At 44.4% G+C, this 17,641-nt stretch overlaps 1 protein-coding gene across 4 annotated transcripts in view; it reads left to right on the top strand.

The window, feature by feature from the left end:
• Nucleotides 1-17,641, top strand: part of ZCCHC7 (zinc finger CCHC-type containing 7) — an 87,155-nt gene that overhangs the window by 47,209 nt on the left and 22,305 nt on the right. For all 4 annotated transcript variants that reach the window (XM_051777603.1, XM_051777602.1, XM_051777601.1 and 1 more), the window contains 3 exons: nt 9,302-9,345; nt 10,519-10,644; nt 12,021-12,191. In XM_051777603.1, the coding sequence (XP_051633563.1) occupies nt 9,302-9,345; nt 10,519-10,644; nt 12,021-12,191 (341 nt within the window). The remainder of the gene's footprint in view (nt 1-9,301; nt 9,346-10,518; nt 10,645-12,020; nt 12,192-17,641) is intronic.

A 17,641-nucleotide genomic window follows, 5' to 3' on the forward strand; every position in this document is an offset into this window, starting at 1 on the left:
TTGCAAGCAGAAGACTCACATTGAGAAGATATCCATCCAAGTTGTTTTCTATTCCCAAGAAAAGGATGTCTTTGTGAAACAAAATACACCCAAAAATTAGGACTGAAATGGAAAAGACGCTGTGCCCTTTCTCATTCTTTGCTGTGTTCCAGTCTTCACCCCTCAGAGCCCAACATAAGACCACTCTCCAGACGTGTGACCTGCAGGCACAGGATATTAGTGCTGTTTGGTGCTTTTACATTCCAAGGGTCTACAGACCTTCCAGGTGGGTTGAAAGCAGAGTCATGTGTGCCAGGACCCACCACAGTCCATGACTGTGACTCTCAGTGCACTCTTACAAGCATGAACAAGGTGTTGGGAAGATCTTTCCACCTCTTTCTTCTGTAGAGGTGTGTCAGGGATGGACTAAAGGATCTGCCTGTGTGGTGGTAAAGTGATAAAAGCCCAGCAAGACCAAAATTGGAACTGAGTGCTAAGGCTGGAGCTTTCTTCTCGTGGAGTAACTAGGTGCTGCACATCCTCAGATGTATCAGTGCCTTGTTGCCACTCACTGTCAGGAGTGCCACGTCATCACATTGCTCCTCGTGTCTTCCTTTTCACTGAAAGCTCAAGTTTGAAGAACATTTAACATGGAGGGGCACCCAGAGAGTGGTCTGTGTCCCTCACATGTGGCAGATGGGGAAGGTTTCCTTGAATAGACTTTCTGACTCATGGCAAATCCATGAGGTGATGTTCATTTCTGTTACTGGCACTGTAGAAATATTCCATTTGGTATGAATATTTTTGAGGAACCTCCTGCTTATGTTTCCTGTTCCATCTTTGCTATAATGCCCAAGAGGATCAAAATGGAGAACTAGGGGTGTATACAACAGAACTTCACCCACTCCATGTCTCCTTATTGGCGTAAGAACAAACTGCAGTTCTGCTCTCAGAGTAACGCAGTCTCCCACATCCCGGTTTTGACCAGGCTCTTTGGGAGTCCTTTTGTCTGGAGCTTGTGTGAGTCCTCTCAGGAAAAGATGAAAGTCCTGAGAACTGCCACCTTAAGAGCTGTTCTGGGTCTGCCTCCTACCAGGCACCCAATAGAGGTCCTCGTGTTCCAAGAGCTGTTCATAGGAGCCTGGTCTGACTGTGATGGTACGAAGGAATCGCCAGAGCTGAGATGATTTAGTTTGCCTTTGCCCAGTGGGCCGGTTATCAACATGAAAGACAGCTGAACCAAAAATCTGGCCGATACCCAAAGACTGGCACTTAGCCTGCATTGAAATGTGATGGTTTTTTCCTAGGTTTAAGATTTTGGGAATTTCAGGGAAAAAGTTAAGAGTTAAGAGACCCAATTAAGCTTGACAAGTTTTAGATATTCATCTACATCAGTATTAGTCCAACTCAGGGATTATTTTCCTATTTCATTGTTATGGGAGCATCGAGAGAGCCGTGCTGTTTCTCCAGAATGCAGCTGATGGTGAATGGTTTTAGGTTTGTGATTCAAGTGAAGCATTGAATTTCCAAGAAGCTTTAAATTTGGATTCCATTGCAGGGAGACTCATCACGTTGTTGGCACGTCCCTTACACCTCTTCTTTTAGGCACAGGGACCGTGCCGGATCAGACACACAAGCTTTAGAAGAGCAAGACTTTTTTTCTCTCTTTTATGTTTATATTTACATTTCATTCATTTTGTATTGGTGGTAGAAGATGCAATATGTTGCCAAAATAAACTCCCAAGACACAACTGCAGATTTTCTATACATGGTAAGTGAGGATGAAGCAAGGGTGCTCCTCAGGCTCAGGTCTAGGCCATCAACTGAGTTCCATTTTATCTGACTGTACAAAGGGGTCCGTGCCCAGGTTAGGCTGCCAGGCTCCAACAGCTGCCACCAATGACTGCAACAGACACCCCTCTGCAAGGACTGATTAAGAGGTGAAGGTTCTCCATGACTGTACAGCTGCCATGGCCCCCAGCTCTCTTTGTGACCTGCCTCGGCGAAGGGCTGTGCAGCCGCTGACAAAATCATGATCACTTAAACACAGAAATAGTCTCAGTGATGCTGGATCAATTCCTGGCAACCTATTGATCCCATAAGGCATTTCAGAATATCACTTCCACTGGAACTCAACCCGTGCAGACCTCCTAGTCCTGCATGCACAGGCCTCAACCACGCTCCTGCACCCCATGTCCATCTGTCTGTCTGTGCTGCGGAGGCTGGGCAGGGGCAGGTCGGCAGTGACACTCCGTGTGTTACCACAGTGAGTGTCATGTGTGGTCAGATGAATGACACTGGAAAATGAAAATTACTGTTCCTGTTTTGAAATAATTGTATCTCAAAACAGAGGTGTTTATGAATTACTTATATCAGTTTAAGGCTTTTTTTTGGCGGTCACCTATCCCAAAACTTCCCTTTATTTTATTACCGTACTTTCGATTTTATCCCTGTTTTCATTTTTTCACATGTAATTCTGAGTTAGTGTTTATTATTTTTCTCTTCACCAAGGATTGCTGAAATCTAAAAGGTATTTCAGACAACTCAATCAAATAGCTAAAAAGGGTTTCTGTTCAAAGTAACCTATTAGTCCTATTTTAGCCATATAGGAAAGAGTCAAAAAGTGAATTCTTGATGCACCCAATGAGAACAATAGATTAGTGTTCAACCTTTCCTTTGCTAAATTAGAAATCAAGTATAGACAATGGAATTTCTGAATCATATATTATACCTTATTCTCTGGTGGGAATAAAATGTTCATGTTTGCTCCTTTTCTCTGTTTAACTTTGACTGCTGTGAACACTAGGAAGAATAACCCTGCAGCCTTTCTTTCTTTTTTTCTTTTTTTTTTTTTTTTAATCTATTCATTTTATACTTTTCAGACAGATTTTTCCCCGGGGTGAAACAAAGGTTAACTGAAATTTCCTCTGTTGTGTACCTGAACGAATCAGCAGTTTGAGAAGGAAATCCCATTGATGGGCAAAGAGAGTGACAGGCTCTATTTAAAGAATTCCCCCGACTGTGTGGTAGACCAACCATGCCATGAATTTAACTGTTCCTGTGGTCCCCATACTTGTACCCACCAAAAAGAGAGAAAAACCTACTTTGTTCTGCAAATGTTGCGCTAAGCTTTGAAAATCATGAGCTGCTGAGTTTTGTGAATTAACATGGCCAGCAGTGGCCGGGGCTGAAGGAAGCAGTGTTATAGCACAGACAGAAAACAGACAGGAAATTATGCGTCTGGACATAATGGAAAGAGCACACTACGTGTTCATGTTTAGCATGTGTCTGCATTTCAGCAGTTCAGTGGTACACATATTTCTCAAAAGTATCATTTACGGAATTGTCTTTTGCTTTTTTCACTGCACATTTTTATTCCCTCTTGCCATGTGAGGCACTCTACCCATCCAGAGCTGCTGGAATAAATGGAGAGCTGAGGGAGATGCAGAAGGGCACACGCTTGGAGGAAGGTGCGGGGTGTGTCCTTGGAGAGGTGCAGAAAAGGGATGCAGAACCAAAATGTGATGTGAGGGACCTGACACCTAATAGAGAGCGACAGGACATGCTGACACTGGGAGGATTTCTGTATTTATTAATGCCTGATCTAACACCAAAAGCACTGGTCCCTGCCTGGTCAGATGCTCCTAATTCAGGGTGTTAAGCTCCACGACCTGTGAGTGTCCCTGAGAGCGGTCACCCCAGCCCTGCCGTGGGCCCCTGCCCCCAGACACACTGCTGGGGGATTAGAGCACCATCCCACCCCACCCACCAGGCTTTTCCTCTCTGGCGACAAACTGTTAACTCTTCTCCCGTGTGTCATGACTGCTGAACTTCTCTTAAAGTTACTTTAGTTGCTCATAGGGATTTTTTTACCACTTATGCAGGGCTGCTCAGAAGTCTGTGGGTTTCTTTTTCTTTTGAACTCTGGTTTGCTTTTGGCCAACTCTACCTTTGCCTCAGTCAATTGCTTACATTTTAGTTAATTTCAAATTGGTTGAGTTTTGTTGTTTGTTGGATTTTGTGATGCTTTTCAAAAACGTCAGATAAAGGTTGCTAAAAATAAAGTGTTTCAGGGATTTCCCTACTGCCCAAAAATGGTGTATGACTGGCACATACATGTATTTTAGGTATCAAGGGGAGAGGCAAAAGAGCCTTTTCTTGCCATGAGAAAATTTCTCAAATTGAACTTCTGTCAGCGATTCCATCGAATGATTTCCTTGCGGGAGTTATGGATCTCTTTTAAAGCTGTGATAAAGAGATATTGACGGGTATTCCATTAAACAGCAGGTGTCTTGTTTTTAAGTAAATCACCTTTTTCTCGTCAAAGCAAACTTGAGAAATCCCTGGAAGTGTCTAAGAAAAACACACCAGGGTTGATGCCGTTCCCCTCTGAGGGGGTGTTGTGGGCAGCTGGGGAGTGCAGAGGGGACTGTGACCCCGTGGTCACCGAGTGCCTCCCAGCTGGGTACCTAGGGGGAGAGGTCCCTGCTGAGATGGACCTGGAGTGCTGGAGTGGGAACTTCATGCAGCACAAGGAGGGCCAGCTCCTTGTGCATCACGACTGGTCTGCCACGGCTGTGGGACAGACCAGAACGTCTGGTGACATGTGCTGGGGACGTGCATGCATGCACATGTGTGTGCACATATACGCACGTGAGTGTACATAGACTCACATACACATCCACACACAGACATTTGTGTGGGGGTTCTTGGAATACCTGTTCCTAGAAGGGCAAGATGTACAGTGCATCCTGGTCCACAAAAACCCAAATTTCTGTGCTTTACAAAACCTGATGTAGGGAGGCCACCTCAATTCCTGTTTTAGAACAGTGTTTGACTGTTGCCCCTGCATACCATCATTCCTTGTTTTTTGGAAGAAGGTCTGCTTGGGCACAGAAAATGTGGAACTTGCTATAGCTATGTTACAGTAAGACTTGAATCACTTCAACTCACGTATAAGCAGGAATTTTCAGATATATATAATATGTCACAATGTGAAATTCTTACAACTCTAGATGATTTTTAGGGGGTTTAACGCTTATAATTTTAAAATGTTATTCCAGTAGGAGCAGAAACTGTGTCCTGGCATGTTCAGAGATATGTCTGAAACAGTCCTTGCCACGGAGGTCTTGCACTAGAATGTAATTAGGGTTCTCTATTCTGTAATGTGCTATATTAATTAGCAGTCAAAATCCAATTTTTAAAGCCCAGCTTTGAAATGTATTTGCCCTTCAGGCCACGTATCATGCTGCCACAGCTCAAAGTGTCCTATTTCACTGGGCTGATCATAAAGTAAAATACATAAAATACGTCTGCGTATATTTTCCAATTAGAAAGAAGGGGGGACACGACCAATTGCCTTCTCCTTTTAAGAAATGTAGTGTTTTATTTTCAAAGTTGGATGACTGTGCTCTGCAGCTTCTCTCAGCTGCTGAAGAAGGTGATGACACAAACCCTTGCCGGGCAGGCAGAGCTTGGTGCAGGGACATATTTTCTCCCAGCCTTGATGAGTGAAATACAAGTGTGATTTTGAGGGAGTCACAGCCTGTGCCCAGAGATGCCCTGCCTGGCAAGGGCAGCCTGCTTGGCCACCAGAGTCCCTGGTGGAGCTGCACAGCAGATAAGGAAATCTTTTTAACAGTTTATTGTTTATTTTGAGTCAGTGTTTTGTTCCTTTGGAAGCAGATTGTTCCTCCAGGCAATTTCAGGTTTTGACTGCTGGTCCTCCTTCTCCCTCCTCCCCTCCTCTCCCTGTCTGGGATGAAAGAAGGGAGGTTTGAATGCACATTGAACAGTGGTCCTAAATCTGGCTTCACCCTTGCGCGCAGCTCGGAAATTTACATTTTCATGCTGGTGGAGGGATACATGTGAATCTCAATGATCTTTCAAAATTTTTCTTTAAATAAAAGCAAAGCTGTTGCTCACCATTCATCCCATTGTATAGGGGCACAGGACAGCCAAAGTGTGATACGTGATAAAGGATAAACCTTGTGCAGGGCTTCCATTTAATATAAATGGTATATATTTTGCATCCTCTTCTCTTCTACCCTGATCTGCAGTTTGATAAAACCATTTTTTAAAGTATAAATAGAAGAAGTTTATATGTTGTACTTTTAAGTATACAAATTAAGAAAATCTTAGTATAGGAATTATTCAGTATTAAACTTAGCATAGAAATTAATATAATCTTAAAAAGGAGATAGCTTTTAAAAAAGGAAGACAAGGAAGATTAAAAGCACAGATCTGTCAAAGATGTTCTTGGTTTGATTTAATTCACAGGACCCTTCAATTAAGTTTTGTATGTGCAACTTTTCCACAGAAAAGGGGGGAAGTCTTGACGGAGATAGTCTAAATAGTTTTTGAGCTGCTTTTTTCTAAAGAGTAAAAGTAAAAGTAAAGTAAAAGTAAAAATAAAGCACTTAGAGCCATTCCTTCTGGCAGATATCTACCCTCTGTGCTCATGTCCACCTTAAAAAAAAGGGTGAAATGCTGTAACATGGTACTGGTATGGCCTAGGAGAACATGAGGTGACAGGAGCCATCACGCCAGGCTCTGTGAGGACAGAGCTCTCAGCAGCTGGTGCCGTTGTTTGGTGACTGTGCTCTGGCCAAAACTGCCCTCTCTGCTCCAGACTGGGCACTGTGGGGTGGGAGAGCATCATCCTCAGGCACGTCGGGGGGCTGGTGACCCTTCCCATGGTCCCTGCCACCCTTACCCATCCTGTGGTAATTCTGGGTGCCGTTCCACGGCCAAGCCACCGCTGCATCCTTGGGAAGAGCTTCTCCACTCCCACGATCTCAGACACAGACCAGATGAGGCTGAGCGTGAAGGAATAAAACAAAGATGATGGGTGCTACAGGCCAAAGGGAGTGTGGCACAAGGTGGTCCCCAACACACCAGGGGTGCTGGTGCTGGTGGTTGAGCCAAGGGAACAGCAGGGCCAGTGGAGGTGGAGTGGCCAGGAGCCAGCCCAGGGGCACTGGGAGTGCCTATTGGACAAATTAGTTCATCCAAATAAGAAAACAAAATCAGAGGAAGAGGAGGTATCTGTCAACTTGAGCAGAGTTTTGTGATTTATTTCATGATCTAGTGCCAGACAAAATACTGTGGTCAGCAAGAAGTATCATTGAAGTTTTTTCTATGTGTCTATACAGCAAGATTTCATTGCAGAAGCAGAATTCTCCCTACACGTTTCGATCTCAAGAATTTATTATGGATGAAAACAAAGCCTTGTGCAATCTGTTGTGGGTTAGAATTAACTTTTAGATCACCAAACAGATTTAGTAAAGGAAGATTTTGATGTAATATTTCATTCAGCTTTAAAGCTTTTGTATGTATTTTCTGAGTTGAGCACTTTTAGTTTCTAGCATCAGGAGCATTTGAATCATTGTATTGCGGTTTTCCCCTGAGAAGCAGGGGATTTTGACAGTGAAGAAGAGAAACTTGGTTGGTTTGACCTCAGGAAGGACATGCCTAGTGATTAACAGGAGTTAATTCGCTGGTAATTTTGATCTGTGAACTGTCAGCCGTTCTGTGTGTGTGTTTCTGTGCAACACGGTACTCACGGTGCTGATTGCCAGGGCAGAGCTTTGAATTACAAATACCTTTTCCTTTATGAATGAATTTCCTTAACAGGCTTCTGAGCAATAAATAATGCGCTCAAATATGTCAGTGTTTTTATGACTCAAATATGTCCATTCTTCACTTTTCATGATCAGGCCCCAAAAGGCTTGATTTCCCCTCAGGTATATCCATGACTTGCTCCTGCCAAAGGGCACAGACGCAAACCTGTCCCATCTGTCCTCCCCATGGGGACGAGGGCAGCATTCCCCAGGGCCCTGGAGGGTTCCACCTCCCACTCTGAGGATGATTCCTCGTCCCAAATGATGCTGGGGTGACAAATCTGGTCATGGGGTGCTGGAGTCTGGCAGCGGCAGTCACTTTGTGTACCACAACTCAGGTTCACACGTTGTTCAAATCACTTTATGAACAGGCCAGTTAATGTGTTATCAATGTCTCGGAGCTGGGCGTTGGCATTAGCGAGTGTTAGAAATAAAAATACTTTAGGGTTTTATTCAGGTGAGAGCAGATGGTGTGAGCCCTGATTGTTAGACAAAGAGCAGCAGTAAGCAGATGTTGTGCTCTAAAGGACCTGAGTGACGTATCTGGTATCCGGATACTGTGTCACAAGCTTCAGCCAAAATTACTGACTTTTTCAGTAAATGGTTAGACATGACATTACAGATTATATAGATTTAATTCATGGTCATCCACATTCTAATGGAAATGAATAGTACAAACAAAATTTGATAATTTTTTGCTGTTTGTAGCTCACAATGTTATTGTGATTTGTGTTAGTAACACATGTGAATGCCTCAGATTCGGACTGTGGGATCAGGATGGGACAGTTTGCATTAAAAAGTCCACAAACACGCAGGATTAATTTGCACATGGGTTGTAATGTTTGCTGTAAAAGTATAGGTAAGGTGAGGACCTGCTCTGGCACAAATCCTCCGTTATTCCAGCACAGAGGTGGAAGCTGCTGTGGCAGCACAGCTGTGTGTGCGCAGCCGGAGCCGTCAGCGGTGTCGACATGCAGAATTTTTCAACAGCTGTAGCTGCATCCCTATTCCTTTAGCTTATTGCCCTTTCATTTCCTTCTTGGTTTGTTTCTTTTCACTCCTGCCAGCCCAAAGGCTGCATGTGAGAAGGTTATGGCGTGACAGTCGATAATTCAGTGTGTCCTCCAGATTTATTGCACATTACTGAACCCTGTTTGGAAATAGAGTTGCTCAGCTTACAGTCTGGGTGGCTGAGGTTATGCTCAGTTGTGTTGGCATGCAGCAGTCAGGATGCAGGCCTGGAGACACAGACTTGGAGAATTTGCAAGGAGGAAAAGTGTATTCTGTGCATTAACTTGCTGTTCCATGTGCTCCCTCCCATTGCAGCCTCTGGACTTGAGCCAGGCATTCTCACAAGCACAGGCAGGGGTAACTCCAACGGCTGGAATCAGAACCTTTGGAAACCCTGCCTCTGAAGGAGTTATATCCCCACCTGAATTTATACCCCAGGGGATAGGACAACAGGGTGGTGTTGGATAAAGTCCTCTCAGTAGCTGGGCATGTGCTGATTTTCAGGTGAAGCAGATTTAGTGACCAGTGGGTTGATAGCTTTCCTTTACCAAAGACGGAAATAGTTTCTCCTCTTTAGTACATCAAAATCTGTTTGCAATTTCAGTAAGTGCAATAATTATAATTTTGAATATATTATAGAAAAATAGTCATGCCAATTAAATATAATTAATTTTATTTCTGTTTTTCAGGAGAAGTTGATGTGGACTGGTCCGTCTCTGATAAAGACTTAGAGGTAACACAGACAATCAAATTCTTCTGTAATTCTTTATATTGATACTCATTAACAAACAAAGCAAGATAAATGTGATTGAAAAACCCTTCTGTGGTGTTTGTGTGAGACCATAAGCAGTATCCTCCCATGAGAGGAAGGAGTTCTCAAGTTGCAGCCAGCACAGAGGCAGGAAGGGACAGGGATGCCAGGAGCTGGAATGCCTCTGTGGATTCTGCAAGGAGGACATAATCTCTTCCTTTCTGGTCTTTTCAGAGGCCCAGAGATGTTTCGTGGCAGCCTGGTCCCATTTTCAGGGGGCACTGGGAGCCAGTGGTGTGTGGTGCTTTCCCAGGGTCAGGCTCAGTGCAGGGGTGGGTATGGGGAGGCTGCAACCTGGAATTCCCATGCAAGGTGCTGGAGCATCCAGGAGTGAGCTTCAGCTGCCAGGTCCAACTCCTTCCCTTTTTCTTTCCAAGGTCCAGTAAAGCTGATGCAATCAAGTAACATTAACAAAGTCTTTCCCTGAAGAGAAATGGTATTTTTATAACTTTCCCCATTCACTCATCCAAAATTTCATTTATTTTTTTAAAACTTGTGATGTTTACTAGGCAATGAAGGTTGTAGATAGGATTTTCAATTCTATCTGTCTGCACAGAAAGTATGTGTGAGGTCACTGAGAGAAAGACAGTTGTTTCCAGCTTCTTTTTTTTTTCTCCTTTTTTTCCTTTATAAATCTTTCTTTACGATTGCAAATTACAGATTTGGTCCAGACTTGTTTAGCATTGTATTTTGTCCAAGTAGTTTTCTTTAATGTGTGCAAGGGAATGTGTAACTTGCATTTGCAATTAATGTTATATTCTTATTCTGGGGAAAATTCCAGTTTGTCATGACATAGCACAGTGAGTAAAAGTGTCTTGCCTAACTGACGGAAAGCAAAACTTCATAACTGCAGTTTTAAAAAGCAGAAAAGAATGTCCTGAAGTGGAAGTTTGAACAAGAGCTTCTTCCAGACAATGCAGATTTCTCTGTAGTGGAATTATCCATTCCAGACCTGTATGTGTAAACTGTACTTGTGAAACATTAGATATCTGACTGATCACTGCCAGCAGTGACCTTTACAATTCCCAGTTCTAACAAACACCAAAGCACAAAATCTCAGGTGGTAAATGCGTTTCTCTCCCCATTTCTTACCAGGCACAGATCTCCAACTACGCCAGGGTGAGGCACAGCAGCACAAGGTACTACAGAGCTGACAAAAACATCACCAGCAGGAACTGCAACAGACCAGGACATTTGTCCAAGAACAGTCCCACTCCAAAGGTAAGTGAAACACTTAAATCACTCGTAGATGCAGCTGGTTTTCCTAATATCCCTTGCACTTGCCATTAGAAGCTTTTCTTCGGTGGTTTATCCTTTCTTTGAAGGACTGCTCTCAGTTGCAGAATACCTTGCACAAGGTCAATTTACTGTATAAAATTATCCATCTGTTTGGGGAGGTCATTGATTTTATTGTTTTTATAAAAGAAAAATATGCAGAATCATATCATAGAGAATCATAGAGAAAGGTTTGGGCTGGAAGAGACCTTAAAGCTTATCTCATTCCACCCCGCTGCTATGGGCAGGGACACCTTCCACTAGACCTTGCTGCTATAGACTGAGCAAAAAAGGAGTGAAGTGCAATACAGAAACATCTTATTTTCATATTGTAAAAACAGTTTGAAGATGTAAAATATTTTTCAATTGCATTTTCAACAAGGAGAACCTAAGGAATCCAAAAAACAGCCTTAGTAAATAAATGGAGGCAGATATCTGTATAATGAACCATGATATGAATAATGTTAAAAATCGTAGACAAGACGAAACTGGAGCTAACTTTAAGCAGCTCAAATAGATGCCAAATATTGAGAAGGTTTGTCCCAGGGTTAGCAGTTTAAAAGTCAGTCTCTGCACCATGAAGAAGTGGGGGCACTCTCATGAGAGCCTGAATTTACCAACCCCCACAATGGAATCTGTAGGACCCTCAGTCCCCCAGGCTGTCATCCATGAGGGGACACGGAGTGACTGCATCCCATCCACCCTTGGTGGGAAATACACTCACTCACTGGGAGAACTGGATTTACAGAGATACAGACTTGGCCTCAGAATACTTTTCTGCACATTGTATTTGTCATTCCAAGTGCTGAATTGTGTAAGTCACGAGGCTGGGCTGGGCTGAGCTCAGCTGGCCCCAGGCACCTACCCAGCCACTCAACCACAGAAAGAAAATCTCATGGATCGAGGTAAAGACAATGAAGTAAGTGAAGAAAAAAACCCTGTGATGCAAAACCCTCTAAGATCATGGAGTTCCAGTATTCCCCCAGCACTGCCAAGCCCACCACTAACCCATGTCCCCAGATATCACAATCATTGTCACTGTGTTCACTGAGCACAGACCACTGGCACTGGTCATTCAACAAGTGCTGCAGAGACAAGGTCCAAATCAAGAAGGTCCAGGGAGTCTGTGGAATCACAGCTTTTGAGTTTTACTCTGTGCATGTTCTTGCTCCGCTTGGATTCCTTCATGAAACACAACATCAAGTCCTAGGGAGCCATATGCACTTACTTGAGGTAGTTTCTTCTTAATTTCCTCTTTTGATTCTTTTTTTCTTCTATCTTTTCAAACCTTGTCACATGATTCTTTTTTTGTTTCTCCATAGAAAGTTCCCCCTTGTTGCCTGTGTGCAGGAAAAGACCATCTGCAGCACAGCTGCCCAGCACGTTTCTGTCTGAACTGCTGTTTGCCCGGGCACTATTTCAGGGAGTGCCTGGAGAAAGCCTATTGGAACAAACACTGCAACCGCTGTGACATGAAGGGCCACTATGCTGATGTGAGTATGGCCCATGGCAGAGCTCAGTCATCACTGGCTCTGTGTTTGTCAAACACTGAATTTACAGTCTCTTTGTGTTTCTTTCATTTTACATACTGTGTGTTTATGTAAGTGTATGAAAATGTTGTGGTTAGTCTTTACCTAACACTATCCCAGTTTTCGTGGAGAATGGTTGAAAAAAACCAAACCAAAGTGGTGTAAACACTCGGTCTTCAGTTTAGTTGAGGTGGAGAAAAACATCCTCGTTTCTGTGGAGTGGAAGATCTAGGGAGGTTGAAATCAGGAGACACAGCACACTGCAAGCATGCCAGCAAGAGGTAAAGAGTAACTCTGTTTCTCCAAGAACTCCAGATATGTTTTTTCCCTATGATCAGTTATTAATCAATTATAATATTATTAGAGAGGAGCAGTTTGAAGGCTTTGGTTTTTATATGATCTACTTAAGTAATTCACAGGGAGATTAAACATATTTTTCTCTTTCTTTCACTCTTTCTCTCTCTCTTATAGGATATTATTATGGTTTTATATGTCACAAAAATTCAGTCCTATATGTAGCAATCAACATTTTATGCTATTTTTTTTCCTCAAATAAAACACAAAAGGTGAGGATAAAAGGCAAACTGTGATAACATCAGCATACATTCACACTTCATTGAGTATCTAAAGATAATGGCCTATATGTTTGTCTTTCAAATACACCTGTGTGGTGCTGGGTTTTTTGAAATTCAGAAATACTTGAATCTCCTTCTAAATGTGTCCTCCCTGCCTTTATTTCTTCTGTTTGGTCAAAGAGTGTGTTACAGGCTCAGCACAGACAGTGGTAGTACGTGGGATGTGTGGAGGACGCCCCGCACATTTGGAGGTTTTTCTTATGATATTTGAATGTTTGAATAATATTGGAAATTCAAATTCAATCTTTCTCTTCTAGCTGTACTTTTACTTATAGCTAATGTGCACACAATACCGTTAAAGAACGTGAATGGCACATTTCTACACCCCTGGTCTGGTAGGCAGAGAGACAAAACTGTAATCTGAAGCATCTTTTCTTTGCCACCTTTTCTCTTTTATACTTTTTATGACGTGAGATCTCATGAACTGATGTTCTTTTCTGTAAGGAACCACAAGTCCTTTATCATCCAAAATTTTAGATCCCACCTGAGTTGTGCTAGTTATCAGGAACATCACAGCATATTTTTTTTCTGCTCATTAGGTCCACCTTAAATCAGAAAGGTTTGTCTTTGAAACTTTGGGCAGTTCTCTTGTGCTCTTGCATGAGGCTGCCTGGGCCGTGCACACTGGGGTGTCAGAGCAATATCTCTCCTGCCCTGTCCTCAAAGAGAAAGACAGCATGACAGAACAAAGGCAAAGCAATCAAAACCAACAGTAAATCTTTCCTGTGAGGCCAACAGGTGATCGAGACACAAAGGGAATGCTTGGACAGGACAAGGCTGCTGCTGTTGGCTTAAAGGTTGGGGTTTTTTGCATCTGGGATGTTCATAGTGGAAGAAACTGCTTTCCCAAACTGAAACCTTTCTTTGTGGAGAGGATCACCACGGAATATGTCTGGAATTGAAGAGAAAGTGAGGATTACCATGAACCTGTGAGTGCAAGCCTGTTACCAAAACAGGGTAATGCTTGCACAAAAGCTGCGGAGGAATGTGGAGGTGAAATGACCCAGTTGGTGATGGCAGTGAGACACCTCGTACTTGGTGCCTGAGTGGTAACTGAGTGGCAAATACAAGGACAGTGTGTAGTTGGGGTCCCAGAGAGAGCTGCGGGTCCAGGCCCACCAGGCACAGGCACTGAGCCAGTGGGCAGGAACCACAGCGGCAGCACATTGCGATGGGTGTGTAAATATGATATACATGGGGGGATTCCAGGCTGCTTTTGTGAAGGAAATTCCACTTCTTGGGGATCTCTGAAGTTCTTCAAAGGAGCAGGTTGACAAGCATGTGTGTCAACATGATCTAGTTGACATAGTCTACAAATTCCAAAAGATGTTTGACAAAGTTCCTGACCAAAAGCTTTTAAGGAAACTAAACAGGCATGGAGTAAGAGGATAAAGGTGGGGTATGCTACTGTGACATGGGAAAGGGTGAACAATGGATGACAAGATTTGCTGAGAAGACTGAACTACTTAGAGAGTCATTGCTGTGAGCCAACTGAGAAGAACTGCCCAAGGACTATAAGAATTGGAGGGAGAACGCAGTAAGATGGCAGATGAACTTGAGCAGCAGTAAATGTAAAGTAAAATACCAGGGAAAATAATCACATCTTGCCATATGAAATGATAAGGTTCTGAGCATTACTATTCAGGACTCAGATTATAGTTGTGAGATATGATCCCACAAAAAATCAGGTTAGCCTTCACAAACTGTAATAAAAAAGAGCTAGTGAAATGTTAGGAATCATCAGAAAAGCAAGGGACACCTCAGCACAACTTTGGTCCCTCTCTTCTGCATCCCTCAGCACAGCCACAACTTCTCAGCCTGGAAGGGAGGTTACAAAGGGAAGGGTATTTGAAGAGCTTCAGAATCATCTGTGATGGGAGACAGTGGTCCAGAATCAGTTGTTTATTGTTTCTTCCAGCACACCTGACACTAGGAGCCAGGTTGGGAAAAGACAGGAGGAGGTGACTCTGTGCAGTTGTTACTAGACCTGTGAGCCTCCTTACTGAGGGATGCAGATCTGCTCTGCCTCCAGAGGAAATGGGAGCAGTTCATGGAAGAGAAATCACAGAATCCTGCAACACTAGGCTGGAAGGGACCAAGACAGCCCAGAATGCTCTCTGGGCAAATCCTGAGTGTCCAATGCTGGGGAATCCACTTCTTCCCTAGGGAGATGAATGTTCTCGTCGTGAAAAGTCTTTTCCTGTGTCCAACTGGAATCTCCCCAGGAGTAACTTGTAGCCATCACCCCTTGTCTTTCCCATATGACTTCTTGTAAAATGGGAATTCTCATCTAGTTGTTATTGAACATATGTTGTCATATGTGCCCTGCAGCCACACTGTGCCTGATGGCCTGGGGGCCTCATTTCCAGCGCCCTAAACACCCTGTCAGCAGCGCTCCTTCCAGAGAACCAGACAGATATATCAGTTGGCATCTTCTCCATGTTTCCTGACACTTTCTCTGGCTGTACAAGCCACCATTGGCCTCTTCTCTCCTGGGAAATTATGCCTCTGTTGTTTCCAGAACCTGTGCCACTGCTCACCATCGGGACGTGGCCACTGCTGCAGGCTGGGATGGGGCTGGAGGTGCAGGGGTGGATCCACAGGTATGGCTGGTGTCCCTGTGGCCAAGTGGCCTATTCCCACTGGCGGCACCACAGGCCCCCAGCCCTCCCCTGGGCAGAGAGCACAGGGTTTGCCCTTTCTCCTTCGTTCCCCAGCACCATCCCCCATCCTTCACACCTCTGGCACATCCATGTCCACCTAAGGGTGAGTGTAAGTCCACGTTACCAACAGCAGGGATGGCGCCAGCAGCTACTCAGCTCTGCCTGCCTGGCACCAGCACCGGCGGCCGTCTGCGCCAGCAGCGTGGGGAGAGGTCTCGACATCTGCTCGTGCAGGAGTGGTTTTGAAGGGAAGCATTGTGTGTTTTCGTGGCAGTTCCCATGTGGAGGTGATGAAAAGTGTGTGTTTTGGCAAATCTTTTGTTTTATTGTGGTGGCTTGCGGCGGGGCAGCTCCAAGCAGCCGCTGCTGCTTTGACAAAGCACCAGAGGATTCTGTTAAAAAGTTGTGTTTAGTAATTGTAGTCGTCGTGTCAGACCATAACTGACTCGGAGCTGAAGGATTTTTGCGAGATGAGTAGCTGTGCCAGCAGGGACCCAAGTCTCCTGGGCCAGCCACGCTCTCATTAAGATTTGCCGCTAGCCGTGGCGGTGTTCGGCAAGTATGTGACGTGCATGCTGTTATTGTATGCTTGGCTTGTCAGCCTGCAGCTTTCTGACACTCACTTATGTCACTCTTTATTCAGAGACGAAGAAGCTTTTGATAATTTGACAAGACAAGCTCTTAAACGATCTAGGTCATGGCCTTCACTGTCTGTGATTGTGAACATATTTCCTGAAAGCCCTGTCACTCATCACAGCTACATTTTCTCCCGGGGAGCTGCGGGCCCGTCCCGGTCTCCTGTCAGCGCGTGCATTTTGGTTATTCATACGCCAAATACAGTAACGGGGTTTTTCCTTCCCTTTTGCCGGCGCTCGCATGTTAGCGGGGCTAATCCGCTCCCCCGCGCCCACGCCCCGCAGGGCCAACGTCGAGGGCCCTCTCGGCAGACGACCGGCCGAGGGGAGCGGAAAGGAGGAAAGGCCGCTTAGTGCCGGTTTTGTGTTTGTTCATTGTTGTGGAAATATGAGAACTGGTGGCAAGGGCTTCGTCTATTGAGCACTCAAGTCCCGGTCTGCTGTCAGGGGCTGTTTGAGATTGAGTGTTTTATTTTCTTTGATGTTCACATTGGAGAATAGGGAAGTGGGAATTAAACAACAGATGCATTAAGCTGTTGTTCTGGTAAAACAATAATTAGCACCTGATAAAATTCAGTATGGGTCAAAACATGCAGCACCCAGCCTCGATTTGCCCAGTGTGGCACCCAGCGCTGGGTCAGCCACCCATCCACACTGACTGGACATGGTCCAAGGCAACAGTGGCATGGATTTGTGGAAATAATGGCCCAGTCCTTGCGTGACCAAAGGTGTGGGCAGGTGGGGGGACGTGCCCCTTGCCTGTGCATGCAGCAGCCGTGCGGTGGCACTGGCACTGCCCTCAGGAGTAGGCACTTTTTGTGCTGGTACATCTACATGCAAGTAGGGTCAGACCACTGGGGCAGGAAATAAATGCAATTTTATTTTAATGTACTTCATCACACTACCAATAGTAGCTGTGTAGTGCAAGGGCTTTTCTTTAAATGAGGGCTGTTCATGGCTAAGTTCTTCCAAATAAATAAGGAAGATCACAGGTTTGGCAGCAGTTTTGTTTGGCTATGGTCTCTTCCATAGCAAACCCTCTCGCTTCATTTGAGGAGCCAGTATTTGGTAGTAGTTGTTAATTATACTTTTTGTCATTCCACGATAGAAGATGCAGACAATAACCGTGAGCTGATGGGAGGTAGCAGGTTAAAAGCATCACCTCTAAAAAACCATTGTTTAATAGTTGCCCCTCCTCAGCTATTGTACCCAACTTCTTAATGGTGAGCAGTATTACCCCAAGTCACCATCTGAATGAAGGGATATGCTTAGACAATCTTCCCTCATCACCATCTTCTTCCTTGACTCTCTTTTGTTTTCCCACCCCTTTAAATCATCCTTAAGGATAAACCCCACCACTGGACAGCACCACAGAGGCAGCAGGACTGCACCTCTCCCAGAGTTTTAGCAAGAGCTCTGCCAACTGTGGTTCCCACTCTGAGTTACAGATTTTCACTCAAAGTGACGTCATTGTGTCCAGA

This window comes from Manacus candei, unplaced genomic scaffold (genome assembly GCF_025592945.1).
Source record: "Manacus candei isolate 608988 ecotype Guabito, Panama unplaced genomic scaffold, ASM2559294v1 h1tg000010l, whole genome shotgun sequence".
NCBI lineage: Eukaryota > Metazoa > Chordata > Aves > Passeriformes > Pipridae > Manacus > Manacus candei.